At 40.0% G+C, this 18,743-nt stretch overlaps 1 protein-coding gene across 2 annotated transcripts in view; it reads right to left on the reverse strand.

Annotated features, from left to right (window-relative positions):
• Positions 1-18,743, reverse strand: part of SATB2 (SATB homeobox 2) — a 107,295-nt gene that overhangs the window by 62,174 nt on the left and 26,378 nt on the right. For both annotated transcript variants that reach the window (XM_008931116.4, XM_018071935.2), the window contains exons 2-4: positions 8,484-8,610; positions 6,240-6,363; positions 1,312-1,414 (exon numbers count right to left, since the gene is read on the reverse strand). In XM_008931116.4, coding sequence (XP_008929364.2) covers positions 1,312-1,414; positions 6,240-6,363; positions 8,484-8,610 — 354 coding nt within the window. The remainder of the gene's footprint in view (positions 1-1,311; positions 1,415-6,239; positions 6,364-8,483; positions 8,611-18,743) is intronic.

Genomic DNA, 18,743 nt, shown 5'->3' on the forward strand with positions numbered 1-18,743 from the left:
TGCACAAGCCAGATGTGCAGAGGAAAACCAGATGCCTCAGAACTTGTTCTGATGTTTTATGCAATTTTGTTTCATGTGTTCCTAACTCAAGCAGCAGACTCTTTATGGTATTATTATGCAGATTTCTAGTCTGTCCTAAGGAAACTAAACAAGTAACCCTTCATAGCTCATGCATGCCAGCCTTTTAAGAGAAAAGACAGCAGACTCTTTTTGAAAGATGCTAATCTTCACGCAACTAAAAATACAATGGTTTCTCAAGACGGACATGACATTACCCCATTTCTGCATAATGTTTGTGAATTCTGTTATGATTTTCCTGGCTACTGAAAGCATCACAGACAGAAACAACAACAACAGTCTATGCCTTCTTTCAGACAATGAATCTTCCCTTCAGTGGTGTAACAGAGAGAAAAACTGTGAAAAAACCTATCACAAGATACAGCTAATTTCCAAGGCTGATGGACATTTAGGGAGAGAGGAGCCAGTTGGAATTATGGAAAAGCTTCTGACTATCCTCAAACTCCTGCTCAAAGCACATGAGTGTTTAGAAAAAATCCAGTGCACACCTAAGTCCCTTCCCAAAGGAAAGAAAGAATAAAAGAATGAACTACACATGACAGAAACTTGTCACATCATTTCTTACACTATTAGAAGGTGATCAGACAGTTCAGTGGTGAGAATGGGATGAACTTAGAATAATTTTGCTGCCCAAGCATTTGCTATTAAACAACTAATACAATCTCACTGTAGAAAAAAAACAAACAATGGGCCATTTTTATCTTAACTTCAGTGGGTGCAGCACCTTGTTATTTAGAGGTGTCTCCTAACAATCAGATATTAAATCCTCCACGGGTAATCCAGATTCCACATGATAAAACACGGCAGGAATGCCAGTATACTTTGCGGTATTGAAAACAGAGAACAAGGGCACACGTACCTTAGACAGTCAGTTTTTTAACTTTCAGGAATCACATGCAATTAAGGTAACTTACATCCCAATTTAACTTTTAAATCCTGAGACACTAGAACTTTTTTTTTTTGCCAAAATGTTTTAGCTTAATTCAAAACACAGTTCGTCTTTCAGCACAGCTAAATAGGATATTTTAAGCATGTTTTAAGTGGCCTGTGTTTTCATGCCAGGCTTGTTTGTAAACTATCAGATTTAATTTCAAATGTGCTGTGACTGTGCCCACTTTGTAGACAAATTCACTAACATTATTATAGCTTATTATCACTTTCACTTAAAGCACATAATATCAAACAGTCAGAAGAAGTTCAAGAACTTGGAAAGTAACAAAAAATTCAATTTACCTTTAATCTTCTTGTACTTTTTGTACCATCTTCCAAACTCCTGGCACTTGGTTGCTGACACATTGGCATAGTATGTACTATTTACAATGGATGAAATCATACTCTGGAAGTACAGAAAGAAAAACAAAAAGTGATTTAAAATATCTTCCACAATTAGAAATCTTTTCCAGGGAAAGTGAATGACATGAAAGTGCACAATGATTACCCATTTGTGACTTCAAAACCAAAATAACAGTCTGGTAAGTAAAAAAAAAAAATTGGTTTTATTCTCTATTCTATATTTCAAGCCATAAATAAAATTACAAAATAATAGTTATTATTTTGCATTATGTAAAAATTATGTAAAAATTAGTATGGACCTAGACTGAGACCTGCAGCTCAGGCTGGGGGAGGGAAGTTCTATTTTACTTTGTACTTGTGATATTAGAATATCTAAACTTTAGTTGCATAATAACAGGCAGTGCCATGCTGGGGAACACATGCTCACTGCACCCGGGTGAGAACAAGCGTGATTTAGGAACCAGATCCTAAAGGTAAGATTAGATGCTCCAGCATGCATAATCCCAATAATGCTTTTCAGATGTCTCTGTTCTGCTTCCAAATGCAGCAAGACCACATAGCCAAGAATTGGAGAACATCCGTGCTACTCGCTGCAGAACAACAGTTAGGCAAATAAGTTAAATTAATATAATTTATAGAAACGTGTGATTAGCCCTCATGTGAAAAATCACCCAGAAGAGAAATTAGCAGTGCCATTCAGAGTGAACTACACATATTACAACATAGAGTAGTCAAAACCCACAAAAAAGTTCAACAAAAATGAAGTATCACTTGCCTAACCAGCACTCCTCCCTCCTCTGCAAATTCCCCCAAGCGACTCAGTACAAGCAACTGAAGCAGAGAGATGCAGACCGGTTTTGCAGAACCCAGTATCAATAAAAAGCAGATTTTATATCTGCTTCTGCCCATCAGTGGCAAACAGCCTGATGACTAGTAATTCTTCCTTTCTCTTTTTTCCCTCCCTTCATCCATGCTATAGAGGAGGCATCTTTTTGACAACATTTTGCTCTCCTTCTCCCCCCTCTGAACTCTTCCAGGGTTAAATCATTCCCAGCACAAGTATGCTGCCAGCAAGGAAATGCAGTCTAACACCACTAACACATAGCAGCCAATGGACCTTCCCCAGAAAACACATTTTCCTTATGCCCTCCTTCCTCACGTCAAAGCTCAGAAAAAGCCCTGGCACATTGCATGACCTTACTGCTTGGAGATGAAAGAGCAAGGATGATCTCACAGCTCCAACAAGCTATTTACCATAGGTTCAGCCTCTGGCCCATGGGCTGCTGGAGGCTCCTGTGCAAAATGGGATCTTGGCCATCTCTGGAAAGCTACAAGGCTTACACACTGGCTTACAATTTTAACAGTGCTCTAAAAGCAAAAACATCCCTGCCCTCTTCCAGATTTATCCAGCCTTCTGCCCAATTCAGTGCAATATCACAGGACTCTGGCTCTTCCTAACTCCTGAGTTTTAAGGACTTAAAAATGTAAACAAAACTGAGAGACTATAGATAACTGGATAGTACAGATTACTTTCAGTCTTCAACAGGTAATTTCGCTCTCAGTAAAGAGGCTCTTTCGGCTTTTCACTTTTAACTTTTCCACTCAAAGAGTGCTATGGTGCACTGCAGTAAAGTCTGAAGGCTATGAAGTAAGAGCCTTGTTAAGTAGCAGCTTCAATTTCTAAAACTGAGGCTCAATTTTCTAATTAAAATCAATATTTTGAGACATAAACCTAGCATTGTGGCAGTCAGCAGCAATTCCCTGCCCATAAATCCTCCTTTGCTCTACAGCATTTTAACAAGCAGTAGAATTCTGAAAGCCTGACATGGTGATAGCCTCTGCTGAGGAAGGATTTTGAACAAAGTCGAGCTTCAGATAATGTGGGGTTTTTTAACAACACTTTAGTTAAATTTCCAGTCGCTAAGGAAGGGTGAGGAAATTGTTTAACTCTGTCTACATATCAGTTTGGGGTTTTCTGGTTTTTTTTCTTTCCCTCAAATCCTCTGGTTCTACAAGAAATCAACATTCCTGACATAGTGGGCCTATTAAATATCACAGATTATATTAACCCATTAACCTTTATTTGAGAAGGCAAAGCTTAAACTAAATAGTAAAATCAAACAGTAAATCAACCATTGGTGAAAAATCCCAGAACAGATTCTCTTCAACTACTTGAAAGCGGAGCAGGCAAAAGAACCATAACAACTTTCAAACCACATATCCTCACTATTAAATGCAAAGCAACCCTAGGGGTATTTCTGCTAGGAATCTTGATAAGTCTGCATAAAGGAAATATCCATTTAGAAGAGAATGGCAAAAAACACCACTGACTAATTGTAAATTTCTAAATAATGCACATTATACCTGGGAAAATCCTTAAGGAAGAAACCGATTCTATTAAACAGCAGATACACTAGGTATGTGTGTGGCCATGACAGCCATGTGCAATGAAAACTGCTTAGACCAGGAGCTAAGAAATATCCACACAAAGAAAATCCAGTGCAGTAAGTTCAAGGAGAAAAATACGGGACGTGCTCACATCCCAAGAAAGCTTGCTCCAGCAGAGACAAAATGCATGGTCAGCGCTGAAATGAGTTATATGATACACAGGAAAGACAGAAATCTCTATGAAAAGATGGAAATGCTGAAATAATTGGATTTCTTTCTGCCACACGCACTCCCCCCACAGAACCCTCCTTCCCCCCAGCTTGGTTAACTGGGATTTATTTGTTTGAACAGGAGCTGTATGCTACGGGTAGCTAAACTGCAGACATGTAATACACCTATCAGAAAAAAACAGAACAATTTTAAATCAAAGTGAATGATTACATTTCCCATTAGCAGCAATCAGAATCCCCATCTGGGCTTCATGGAGAGCTTGGGCACCGAGAACCAGAGACGGAGCACCATCGCTGGTGGGAGTGGGGGCTCCCCATGCTGCCCCTCTCCACTTCTGTACCTGAGACACTGTGAACACATTAATAAACAGCAGCATTTACTCTGCAGTTTGACTCCTAAGAGACCACTCTGCAATTTGCTGCTGTCAATAATATATTAACCACAAGGGGGTTGTAATGACATTTCACATTTGGCACGATATTTTTTTAAAACTGATTTGGGAGAAGTAATTGTATTAGAGGCATATTCAGATGATGGTAATAGACAGATCCTATACAACCTTCCATTGTATATTCTGTATTTTGTGAGCCAAACCAAAAGAGACTGAAACTTCTTATGGCAATAATAATAATAATAATAGTAATAATATTAGCTGCATTCTGCAGTCTCAGTTCAAGGGTTAGTCACTACCCAAGGTCACTTAGATCTGTGCTTAAAAGAAAGCAAGCTCAATTTTCTACAGAAGGATCTCCTTTTAGTTTTGTCCGCTAAATAAATAATTGGGCAAGGATTTTTGCTGCTACAGTTCTGCCATCAGTAATTTTGTAAATACCTTTCAGACTGAGGCTATAGAAGGAGTAAATCAACTGCAGCATTTCCACCTGGTAGGTTTTGAAACTGAAGTGGGAGGAAAAGGACCCAGACAACAAATGAATTCTGCATATGAAATGATGCATAGTTTAGTTATATGGGATACTCAGGAAGACTGGGCAGAGACAACCATATGCTGCAATCATCATTAGCTACCAGATTCCACAGATAATTCTATTTCAAGAAATTAAACTTAAACTATGTGAAAAAAAAAACTTTCATATTCAATGCGTATTCAATGGTCTGTGCATATCTGGAGTCAGTTATTCCTTTGGTAAATAAGGCAAGTTACATGGCTTTTCCTTATACAGCCTTTCCATCCCTGTTAGCTCTGCAAATCCCACATGGCTAAGGAAGATGAGGAATGTAATTCCTGTCAATTGCAGAGATCTAAATTCTGCTCTGTGTATCTCACCTCTATACTTTCCCTGGAGTTGTAACCATAACACAGCAAGGCAAATTTGTGGTGAATAAAAGGAATTCTCTTGGTTCATGCAGACTTTGAATCATGAATCACAGGATGAACACAGAGTGTAATGAAAGACAGGCAACCACGGGAGGAAAAACGTTGGATGCAGTTTAGCAAAGCAACAGATTTTTAGCAAGCAGGGATTACTGATGTTTTGACTTTTGAAAGATACAATCAACAGATTAACCTATGATTCTAATACAGGTTTTAGAAGGCAATGTATTTTTCACGCCTAGCAAAGTTACCTGGTCTGGGTGCTGAAGTGTTATTCTGTTTTTTCTGAGAGGCAAGGAGGACTCGGCCATGAAAATTTTATGAATCTCTCATTATGACAATCTGAAGTACAAATAGAGCTCACAACATCTGTAAGAACCTGTGTCTTAGTGTCTTAGACATGACATCACTGCTGATTATAAAGCAGTCATGGAGAATGAGACTGAGTTTTTGTTCTTTTTTTAACATAATTACATATACATTTTTTTGTTGCTGTTTCCTAGAAATTGGGGCACAACTGTTAAAACTGCATACTTTTTGTCGTGGTTGGAGGCTGATGAGAGCTACCTATGGGTTAGTGGGGAAGGCAAGCCTCTGCTAGTGGGAAGAAGCCACTCAAATCTTGCACTTGAGGATCATTAGCCCTATTACAAAAGGTTCAGATAAAAATCTAAATAAAGAATTTACATCTCTCTGAAAACCAACCAATTCATTCACGATTTTCACCTGGCAACCCACTGAGAAAACATGGTATAAAGATACTCTTTATCATATTAATTAGAATTTCTCCTTTCTAAAAAACACAAGGAATTTCTTTGGTACTTATGAAACTGTTTAGTCTAGGCTCTTTACTGAACAAATATGAGCTTCAGTTCTTGCAAATCTTTCTTTTCCTAAGCCTGTTAAAAGCACTGACCTGTGAGAGAGGGCATTCTTTGGCTAATGTGCTCTGATTCATCTCTTTGAGCAGTTCCTTTAAGGCATTGCGAACTGTGGCATGGTTCCACTGCTCTGCTGGCAAGTCTTCCAACTTTGAACAACTGTTAAAACAGAAAGCAAAAGCAGATAGAGACATCACCTTCACAGATGCTTACTTTTCGCATACAAGCGCTATAGAACTTTAAGCAACAAACACAACCTTGGAATTTCCTGCTTGGCCAGCCCATCAAGGTGTTTCTCCCCTCTATCACCTTCCCATCAAGCATGGCTACCCAAAGATGTGCAGTTCACCATACAGCAGCTAATCTTCCTACGGTATTATATGTGTGTATAAGCATTCCCTCTGGGGCCTGACGGAGAGCAAAGAAGCTGCATAAAGCAAGCCCCAGAAATGGCTGGATAAAGCCATACTGTCCAGACAAAGGTACTCCTGCTGGAATAGAAAAATAAACATATACGCTGCGCTGCCACTAACAAAATCCCTAAACAGTAAGGGCCCTCATTGTATGGAAGTGAGACTTCGAAAAATTAGTTTAATTTCATACAGGTTCTTATACTGCCCTTATCACTGAAGTATCCAAGAGCCTTTCAGAAACACACAAACCATATGCCCAACATCTGTCACGTGTAGTTGATTCTCACTTTCATTCTACAAGAACTGCATATGTAGTGAAGCTTTTGTCTTCATGCGACTTGTGCCTCTTTTAATTTAACAAGCTTATGGTTTGTGTCTACATGCACAGGGACAGACCCGAGAATCACATCAAAAAGCTGGGAGAAGGTTGTCACTGCCATTTCTACCAAAGAGAATTAATGGATGTTCTCCAATCAACCTCTGAGGGGGTTCTGCCTTCTGTCCTTACAGCCTGGTTTGTCCCTCAGAGCTGGATGTTCAGTTGTGCTTGAGGAGTTCAAGTAGTCAGTGATCATCTTTATCTCAAAGTCATGGGCTATCTTTTACTTACATCACATCCAGGCATTCAGGCATTTTGAAGAAAAAGAATGAGACCCTAATCTTGGATTGATACCCTTTGCTAATACAAATGTGACAATAGGCTAGATGGACTCCTGGTAGCTCACACTTCTGACAAAATGCATTACTGCACTCCAGTTTCATAGCAGCTATAGAGTCTAGATGCTCTTTTACAACTATGTAGCAGAGATGCAGTCTAGCTGAAAAATGACAACGGTATATAAAACTGAGGAAAGACCTGTTCATGGGAATTGAAAACCTCAAGCACCATCACAGATATAACAGGAAAGAAATGTTCTTGTCTGGGAGTTTAATGTCAGTGAGGCACCAACTGCTTGCAAATTCTAAATTGAATCAAACAGTTGGAGGGTATGTACCTGCCACCAAAAGGACACACACGTGTCCCCGTGGACCCTTCTTCTGTTCAAGCCAGATCTTCAAAGAACTGTTGGCAATTTATTCCAGACTTATTTTTTACTCTTTCCTCTGGCATGTCCTGGCCATACAGCTCCAGCAGGCTGTACAATGTAGGCTTACCAGCATGACCAGAGTACACCATGCACTGCAAGGGACCTGTCACACCTCCTTACATCAGTAACTATTTGAGAACTCTTCTGAAGGCCAACAGAAAGAAAAGGGAAGAAGAAAGGGGGGGTAGGGGGAAAGCAGGAGGAAGGGAGGGCAAATAAGTGTAAAAGCGGAGTGAGTTTTTGCTTTGCTAATCAGCACTGGTATTCAGGGAAGGAAAATATTTGCCAAATGCCAAATGCAGCTGCAGTGACATTTTCCTTCCTTGTCTTCTTTTTGCTGGGAAGACCACTGGAGAAAAAAAGAAAAGTCAGAAAAGCTCCCCTCCTCCCCATCTCAGCAACTGGCAGTAGAAGACTTGGATTCTCACAATGTAGCCCCTAGAAAAAGGCAAGGAGTTTATTATTTGATACAATTAGACCTTAAGAATCCATTAAATTAGGGACTGTCAAAAGGTCTGCCTTTAAAAGCCCCATAAACTTGATTGAGTTTCTGCCCTTCCCCTCTCTGCTACCATATTGCTACTTCAGAACACATACAATATCAGTTGGAACATGCACCAAAAAGCTGCCAGGTGACCCACCCTTCTCTTCATTTTCTTTTCATTTCATCAAAAGACCTGAAATTAATGAAGACAGGATGTGCTAATCTCTGTAGTAATGCTGTAACCGACAGAGCAGCTCAGAGAATAGAGAAGGACAGATGTTCAGAAACACCCACCTTTGTAATTGGATTTTCAATGTCACAACATGATAGACATCTTGTAGCATGTCGGCTACTGTCGCATCTGGTGCATCAGTCACATAACTGAGAGGCAGGGGATTCCACCTCCCAAGCTTGATTATTCCTGAAAAGAAAACAAAAAATTCATACTTTATATTTTACCAGCCATTTACTAAACCCTTTGATAACATTGCTTGTTCCCAAGATTCAAGGTCTGCCTTGAGGTTTATTGTACTCTTGCCCAGAAAGATGCGTTCTGCTGAATCCTGAAACAAACAATGGAGAAGAGCAAGAATAGATTTTAAATTCTTAACAGACAGTGGCTGACACAGTCCTGGCTCTTAAATTACTTCAAGGAAGCACAGGAGACTTCCTCCCTTCACATCTTCCATCATCCCACTAGAGCCTAGTTCTCTAATTTAGAATAAGCTTTAAATACTCTCTAGCCCTGATTTTTCAGTCTAGAAAAACCTTTCAGTAAATAAATGCATTACTTTTGACTTGGACAGGAAAATTCCTGTGTGTGGGCTTTCAGCACACAGTTACAATCTAAGCATGGTACAATTCCCAGTGGATGGATGCCACTGCAAACCCACCAAGTAGGAAGAGTTCACTCCCAGATACAAGTTGCACTATGCAGACAGTTGCTTTTCTTTGCGAAAAAAAAAACACCCAAACCCAAATGACTGTGAGCTGCTGACCGCAGATCTAAAATAGAATTTTGGGGGCGAGGGAGAATGCTGTAAGTTCTATTTCTACTTCTGCTCATTCTTTAATAGGGATCATCACCTCTTTTGGATGAGCTTGTCACAAAGACTGTAAACTTGGATGGTAAACCATTTGGTGCAGAGGTATTATTTCTGTTTAGACAATTGCAGAGGGCCCACCCACACCAAAAACAATGACTAACACCCAGGAATGACTTCCAGGAAGACACCAAACAAAGAAAGCCACAGTGCCATTTTACATGACAGCAAAGCAGTTCAACCTTGTTCTGCACTATTGCCACTACTGTTTTTATTCCCTCCTTCATCGTGTTCCCATTGCCCTGCCGTTCTGCTCATTTAACTTTCCTCAGCTCAGCCCTACAAGACACATTCTCCCACTTAAACTGATGCCTTTTGAAGTTTCCTTATATACTGTTGGATTTTGGAAAAGACATCCATAAACTCAACTGCCAGAAAGACACTAACACACTAATACAGGAGAAAACTACTTCTGCAATAACAGGTTGCACCAAGAGCTCTTCTTGAGCATCTGAAAGGATGATGTGATGCCAAGAAACTTCAGCTTTCTCCTCCTCACTTTCTACTCCCAGTTCTTCACCATCTCTGGAACTATCAAACCGAAATAAATGACAACAGCTTTTTAACCTGATCTCCCAAACATGATCACAAAATAAATACTGCACTGAAACAATGAAACAAAGCTTCTTGCACAGAGACAATAACAGAACAAAATGAGCCCGTGAAGTACCTGCAGTGGAATATTTTTTCCCCATTCCTACGCAGATCGAAGAGGAAATAATTTTAGTACAACTCCTTTTCCATAGCACTTAAATCTTTGCATTTACCACTGATGTACTGCTTTGCAAGGCTTCTGTCAGCACATACTGAAAGAAGCTGGAAGTGACCTAGTTCATCCTCAGTGGTACAAAGTTTCACTGTAACATATTGGTACAGACAGGCTAATATTTCCAGAGCAGATTAGAAAGTTTTTGTCAAGGAGAGATATTGTCCAAATGAAACAAAAAGTTACTAAGTGTTGCTTGATATCCAATGCTTGAAAATGGGACATAAACAGAACAAAAACATTTAAATGATGCACTGTTTCAGTATTAAGATTTAACAATCTGGTGCTGAATATGCTGCAGTATAAATAGTGCCTGGACTCAGATCCAGTAGAGTAACACACAGCACTCATTCACAGCACCGTATGTCTCCATTGCTGGTTCCTTGAGTCATATTCCACTTGCCAAGAAAAGCTGTTTTTCTTAAGGGGATAGTTTACTTAATGTTATCTCTGGTGACAACAAGAAATGCATATAGTACAGCATATATTAGTCATGAAATGAGCATCAAGGGTCCACTGAGTGAAATACATGCTGGGAAAACACAGTTTAGCTGCTGACTTCCTTCACCCCCTTCTGCTATATAATAATTTAAAGCAAAATCACCTAAAAATCCAGAAATCTATACTGGCTTCACAGAACACTTGGCTTCCTATGTTTAACCACGCCAAGTTTTCATGTAATTGAAAAAATAAGCATCATATGTGCCCCATAAGTCACATCTAAATTGTTAATATTTTACAAGAGGCTTTATTTTTCATTCAATTAAGGAAAGCACTCAGAGAGCACACCATCTGCAACTGCTCAGGCCTGGCAACCCTGGCAAGGGACAAAGAGATGGTTGGGGGGGCACTGAAGCAACTAAAGGTGTCCCCAGACTAAAAAAGTTTAAAGAGAAAAACCCCAGCGCATCCAGAGCGCACCACGGGAAATACTATGCAAATTGCTTTACAGGAATGTCTGCTACTACTGGAAGGTAGGCAGTTTCGTTTTTTTTTTTTTTCTTAATCCTCCTCTACAACTGGAGAGGAAATTGTTTTGGCTGGATTTAAGCAAACACAGGTGTTACCATAATGCTCGGTGCCTCTGCACGTTAACACCTGCTGCGAGTCCTTTACTCTGTGTTACAGCGCTGCTGATGTCCGCTGTTTTTTCAGCCGGCGTGATGTGACGTGTGAAATATTTTTTCCAGAGCACATTAAGCTGGTCCAAACCATAGCCAGAAGCCATGGTTTCCATTCAGCTCCTCAGCAGACTTCACAGGTGCATATTTCATGGCACCAACACTGTACTTAAGGAAACTCTTGGGCTGTGATTGGGAAGATGATGCCAGCTTGTTGAGTAAATGTCTTCTCTGCATGCTAGAACACATCTCTGAATGAATCCTCAGCAAAAACTGAGTGGACCAAAATTTGCTCACTAAAAAGGTCTCTTCTCATCCAGGACTGAGTGTTTTCAGTATAACAGCAACTCCAGAATGAAAACAGCCTGGTAGAAAGAGGTTACTTTGACATACACATTTTTTATTGTTCCTCACATTGACTCCAAACAGTACAGCTCAGGACTTTAAAGAAACCACTTTAACTGGCCCGTTTGAGCTTTTGTCCTACCACAAGTGAGACTTGGGAGTGGGGACAGGAACAAGTAAAGGTCACTGTGTTATTAATGAATATACTACTGCTCTGGGAGTATCACTCTTCTGTCAGCTCCAGACCTTCTCAAAATTATGTGTGGATAATGCAGAGCAGATCAGACTGCTCGGGAAATCCAAAAACACATCTTCCCCGAGTTTCCAGAACTTGTCTGTTAATGAATTTCATTCTCTTTCCTGTATCAGTAGGGACTTTTTCCTGTGAGAGTTTTTTGAAGGGAAAGTTCAACAAATTTCAATGCTTGCACACACTCAAAAAATGGCCATACACTAGAACAGCTCCCAAGAACTCATCTAGAAGTGGCTCAATGCAGCCCAGGCCAGTTAGGCAAATAGAAACAATAAAGAGACCAGTTTTTTCAATAGATTTTTTTTCAAAACTACTTTAGAAGAAATTTTTTATTGACACTGGCTGTTGGTTCTTGAACAGCATGTACTTCTGTAGTTAGGTCTTTTATTAACTTAAGCCTCAGTTTCATTAAAATGGAGGCAGGGAAAAAGGGCAGAGTAACTTAGTTTGAAATTTGCATAACTCCCTTTACCCGCAAGAAGAGCAGTGGGCAAACTTCTACAAGTTCGAGTGTCAGGTTTGCATGTAACAACCACTGCAATTCACTGCTGTCATTCCACTTAGGCCAGTGATGTGGCACCCTGACAGGGTGCTTTTAATTTAGTTTCATTTAAAATGCAGCTCCTTTGGAGAAGAAAGTGATAACTATGCAAGTGAGAGCAGAACAACACATTGAACAGAAGCCTTGACCTGCTACAACATGGCTGATCTCTCTACTGAGCAGAACTCAGAGCTTTTTTACAGTATCACCTGAAAGAGTGATGCATCTAAAGCACTGGGATTATTCCTGGAACTTCATCCTAATGAGATGGGAACTGAATGGATGCAAGGCTGAGGCTAAAGAAGACTTCCAGATTAACTACTTTCATCAGGAGCATAAACATCGAAAGACAAAAAGCTGCTTTCTAGAAAAATACAGCTAAGCTGGCAATCCCTTTTCATTATTATGTAGCTTATACCGTCCCACAAAAATTATTTATCTGTCTGGGCTAGAAGCCTCATTTGTCTTTGCAAACAGAAAGATAGCCACACAGTACACTCATTCTAAGAATGCCACATCTGGAGTTTAGAACACATCATAGTCTAGCTATGACACTTGGTCATAAACACAATGAGGGCCAGGTCCTGCATCTCCCAGTCACCTGCACAGGTAACTTTTAATCTGATAGCCCCATAGTAATTACTGAGGCACCTCAGGTATCCTTCAATGCATCACTGCTGTAAAATCAAACTGTTAAAATGGGGCATTTTCCAAATTCCTTTTTGCGGCTACACAGAGCAAACAGGACGAGAACATGCCTCATCCTGTCACTGGCTCCCTTCAAACTATTCCCTGCTCCCACCATGATTATACTCCTGATTTTACCTTTCACAAGTTATGAGCCTACCTGAGTTACATCTTAAATGGATACTTGTAGTATTAATGCAAATGCATACACAGGATTAATGCAATTTATTTAAAATGCTAATCTGCCAGGGTTAAAATTAAGTCATGGGATCAAATGAAGGACATTTTGGAAGTTCCTATTAGCATCACCACGCCCTCCTCAACATGTTTTCTGAAGATAGAAAATGAATCATGAGTAATACATGCTCAAATACATACAGAGAGGGAAAGAGAAGGAATTTTGTGTTCTTTGGCTAAAGGGGAAAAAAGAAGGATAGCAGAGAATACTGATTCCTTACCAAATATTGTTAAGAAAAACACTTACTAAATTAACACTAAACAGACTATTTGAATCCCTGATGCACCACACCAAAAACTCCCATTTTCTACAGCCTAAGCCAATATAACCTGCTGAGACTCATATAGGGTGAGGTGCTCAAGCAGGTGATTGCTCTCCTTGTGGACTGACGGACACAGTCAGGCTGGAAGCTAGGGAAGTGCAAATCCTGTTTCTTACATTACAGCTCCATGTTCACTAACGTTGCAGGCTGTAACAGAACTGCTACATCCAGCTCAGACAACAACATGTGCCTGTACAGCCAGACTCAGCACAGCACGGCGTCTGTGTGATCTTCGGAAAGGCAGAGGGAGTAGGCAGTGCCCAACCCGGCATGAGATCTCCTGGGCTATATTTACTACTCCAAAATATACTGAGCAAGTTTGAATCTCAAGTGTTATACCAGACCACAGCCATGGTTCACGCTGCTGTGGCGTTCCAGAGCTGTACTAGGTATCTTAGAATTTGTTTCCTTGCATTCCAGGGACTCTAGGATCACAGCCCAAGAGTGCTGGACTGCAAACACAGGGCTGGATGAAGAACACAACCAACATTTGCTGCTGCCTTGTGAATTCAATCAAGTAGTTTTGATCACATCTTACTTTTTAACAGCTCTTATCAAATCAACACAACAGACATTCAAAAGAAACTGCAGATTAACATTAGCACCCAAATACTTTTGATTCCTTTTACAACTCCAAATGAAAGACCTCAATGAGACATGCAATAAAAGCTCCACTTCTGGGACTATCAAGCCATTTCTCTATCAGCCAATACTGCAGGGCTTCCTACGAGATGGGAAGGCTCTTGTGACATTGATTGCATCTGGCTATCCTCTTCAGAGGCATCTTGTCCCTACGCTTTAGCATGTAATTTTCCTTTGTTCAGCTGTGCTTTGTTACAGAAATTAAAAACTGGCTGTCCTATGTAATAAGTACATAGAATTATTTATCCATAAATCAGTTTGCAGGAAATCACTACCCTGCAGCACATAATAACTCAGCCTGTGTTTCTAACCTCTACCCTGGCTGTAGTATATCATCAAACTGTAACAACATAAAGCCATAATTTGTAGTTATTATTGTTAATCCAGCAAAGGGAATGACTTTTCAAGCAGAAAGGATAAAAAAGCAACAGGAAAAATTTAAAAAAAAAAACTCTGACCATATTAATTTTTGTATTATATTATTGAGCTGCCTTTTCCATCTCTTTGGGAAATTTAAAAAAATATTATGCTGCCTTTGCCCATCATTATAAGGGTGCCCATATTCTCGTACTGAATTTCAGTCAGTGATATATGGGGGCAATAGATGGGAAAAATAATCAGCATAACCCTCCCCTGTACTTCTAAAGCGCCTCACATCAAAGGGTCCCAACACACTTTAAAAACATTAATTAATTGAACTTTGCACATCCCTGTGAGGTAGACTGTATTATGTCAATTGACATATCGGTGATTTAGTGATTGAAAGCACACAATGCACATAATCCTATGTTTACATCAATACAAAAGAATCCCCCTCCTTCCTCGTTTCAGTCCATAATAAATAATTCAGTGAGAGAACAGGAATAAACTATGTGATTACACTGTGATGTACACATCCACAAATCAACAGGAACACCCACACTCCCTGAATGACGAACACTCCACCCCAGCTCATGAGGCTTGTGCAACTTCAGGGCTCTGCACAAAAGGGTGACTTTCACCCAAGGGGAACGCAGAGCCCAGCTACTTGAAGTTCTGGTAGCACAAAGTCCCTTGTACTGTTGTTGCTGGAAGTCTTCATTTTGCTGTTTTAAAATGCTGTCACAAACCCTGTGTACCATAGTTTACAGAACGAAATTTTGTGCTGCAACAACATGTCCAAGAGCTGGGCAATTTAAACACTCATAGCTAGCCTTTTTAGCTTGCACAGTTGTATCAATACACAGACTTGAACACAGACATTTTCATTATTATGTATGATATTTGTATGATTATATATCAAAATGTTTATAGAAACATGGGTGTGACTATCAAGAGAAAGACTGTTAGTGTTACAAGGTTTATGTATTTCAGAGTACATTCACAGATGAAAATCTCTTTGATACATGAAGCTTGGTTTGAGTTTTCAATTTTTTGAATGCTAGTATTGCCCATTCCTTTCCTCCAGCATGACTGTACTCAAGTATTTGACTTAAATAACATACAGTAAACAGTTTGATGCCTTGTAATTCTACATATCAAGTTTACATTTTACAGTGAAAAGATTGTGCCTCATGTAATAGATGCTGCTTCACATTTGGGAAACGTTATGTGAGGACCCTGACTTTTATTAGATTAATTTAATATAAGCACTAAGTTACTAGACTAAATTAATAAAGATCTTCTTAAAAAAAAAAAAAGAGGGGAAGAGAGCGAGAGCGAACAGAATGAACCCACAAATTAAATAAAATTTTCTGGAGCTTGTTATTTTGGAAGTCTTTATTTAATTTTCCAACCCCCTATTCTGTTTGAAAAAAAAGTAAATAATTAGTAAGGAAAGAGGAAAAAAAAAAGGTTGATGTTATTTACTTCAGGGGATTATTTTTAAAATATGATAGAACAGGAATACCACAAATAAATAGAAGGGCGAGGAAGCAAAGGAAGTACTAACTATTAAAAAAAACAAAACAACAGGCCATTCATTTCAGGGTTGGACTCGATGATCCTTGTGAGTCCCTTCCAACTAAGAAAATATCCTGTGATTCTGAAGGGTTTTTTACATTTTCTGTGTTACTTTTAAAACCATTGCCTCCATTGAAGAAAACCACATTTAGTCCAGCATAACATCTCTCTTTTGTCATTTTTGGGATAAGTCTGCACTTACCTTGGACAGTAAGAATATGAATAAAGAGAGAAAAGTCCTCTTCTTCTTTCTTTTGTCTGAGAAAGAGAACCACTCCCCTGAGCATCACTTCCATGGCACGAATACAAAGTCTTTTCAGTCATGACAACTCATGACAGAAAGGCTACTGGATCCAGGATATTAAGCAGCTCTTAGGAGGTGTCTTTCATAACTCTGTAAGCTTGGACCTCAGCCTCACCCTCCACCAGGCTGCCCTCTCCTGAGAGGCACTGTCACAGTGGGGCTACTGTTCTCAGCAGTATTATTCAGTAGCCCCAGCACCCATAGGATTGCAGCACCTGCTCCGTCACTAACATCAGCCCCACATAACACCCAAAGCGTGGCACTCTCCCAGTTTTGCATGAAATTACTGTCTTTTGGGCAACCTGTACTCTTACATTAAGATCATTCCCAGCTCAGTCCTGGGGCACCTGAGCTTGCTCAGCTGCACAGGAGCACAGGCTGTGTCTCCTCCCAGGGAGCAGTGGCTGCTGAATGCCTTTGAAATCCAGACCAGGAGTGTCACAACTCAGCTTATTCCCTGATCAAAGAGTTTCCTTAGCTGCTACCATGCCTAGAGGTTTGCTTTGTTATCTTAAAACCATGAATGTTCCTTTTCCTTTGGACAACAGCTGTCTCTCCTCCAGTCTCAGGCTCCCTGTCAAAACATGTGGCTTCTCTGCCATCCCAGCCTGGCACCAGGACCTGTCTATAACTTAGTGCCTCCCAGAGAGCCAACATAGGCAGATACTCCTAGTGGAGACCTGTAACGTGCTTCCACCTCAGCCTTACAGACTGAGAAGTCTGTAGGGGTTTCAGTGTATTTGCCTCAGTTGCTAAGGAACATGAATGCAAGTGTACTCAACAGGCGGTGCTTTTCTCCACTGCACATGCTCTTCAACAGCCACAAACAATGCCTGAATCAGCTTGTCCCAAATTTTGGACCCAGTGACCATATTGCCACCTCACTACTTACAAGGGGCTGCACAGGAGTAAAAGAACCAGAACTTTACACCAACATTTGCTGTCCAATTTTTTTTGTCAGCTTTCTGCCAGCCCAGTGTCACCAACACAACCTGCTCCACAACACCTCCAGCAAGAAAAGGGCATTTGGGCAGACAGCCTTTGGTCCCCACCCTCCAGAAGCCTTTATCAGATTTTATAAGATGTTTTTGAATGGATAAGAGGAAAGGTAGAAGATGTTTTCCTTCTTTGGGGAAAAACCTGCATCTGTTTTTACAAAGATGCCAATGCCCAAACTCCTTCAATTCACCCAGCTTCAGTGCTTGCCTATAAGCTTCACATGGAAAGACAGTCCACTGAGCAGGAAAAACAGCACAGTAACATGGAACTGCAGATGAATACATAAAACACATTTTAAAGGTTATAAAAGAGTACTGCTAACAGGACATTGTGGAGGATAATAGGCTTAGAATTAAGCCTACAGACATTGTTTGGCCTTGTATGAATCTGAATATCCTGCCTACTCACAGCAACAGTTACAAGGAGCACAGAAAGTCTGGCTCAGACTGCAGACATACAGTAGCCAACTATCTTTGTGTTGAGTCAACTACAAGTAGATTTGAAAATTCATGGGTCTCAAGTCCAAAGAAAAATAAGGGCACACAGCATGCTGTGCTGCACAAACAAACCCCTAAACTGAATGCAGATTCAGATTCTGGCCTATGTAGTTTAACAGCTTAATCTCTTTAGTTTAAGATTTGTGTCTTGGGGCTTTCCTTATGCTGTATAAAGACTAGCAGAATGTTTTTTTCACTAAATTACTACTTTTGGCTTGCCTTCTGTCTTTTCTTTCCTCCCACCAGACATTCAGTTCTTGACTTCCATGAGAAAAAAACAACATGAACAACTGAAAAACTAGTAGGACAGCATCTAACTAGCAGGATAGAAAAGCATGTATTGCTGAAGAAACAGAGGGATTGAAGACTTTGCTGATAACCTCGAACAACTGCTTCCACTAATTCAACATGAATACAGCATGTGAAGATCCAGTTGCTGTTACCTTTGCAATTTGACTCAGTAGTCCTCTGCTCTCTGTAGCTGCATTACTATAAGAATATGTCCAGATCCCTACAATGTCATTAGGCTTGATCACAGTACCTTTAATTACATTCAGTTAAGAACTGGATCCACCATGAAGCAGTGAACAAGGGAGGTAACACTTGCATTCTAGCATTTTTATATTAAAAAATTTTATGGAAGCAAAATTATCCTTGTAAATGTGTATGCACACATATATTTAAGAATATACAACAGACCTAAGATTGAGGGTTTGTTGATATTTAGGCTCAGGTCTCACTCATAGCTCACAAACAGGTAAAAGGTAACTTTAACCTTCCCTTACAAATTGATAG

The sequence above is a fragment of the Manacus vitellinus genome, unplaced genomic scaffold (assembly GCF_001715985.3).
Source record: "Manacus vitellinus isolate BGI_N305 unplaced genomic scaffold, ASM171598v3 scaffold_20_pilon, whole genome shotgun sequence".
Taxonomy (NCBI): domain Eukaryota; kingdom Metazoa; phylum Chordata; class Aves; order Passeriformes; family Pipridae; genus Manacus; species Manacus vitellinus.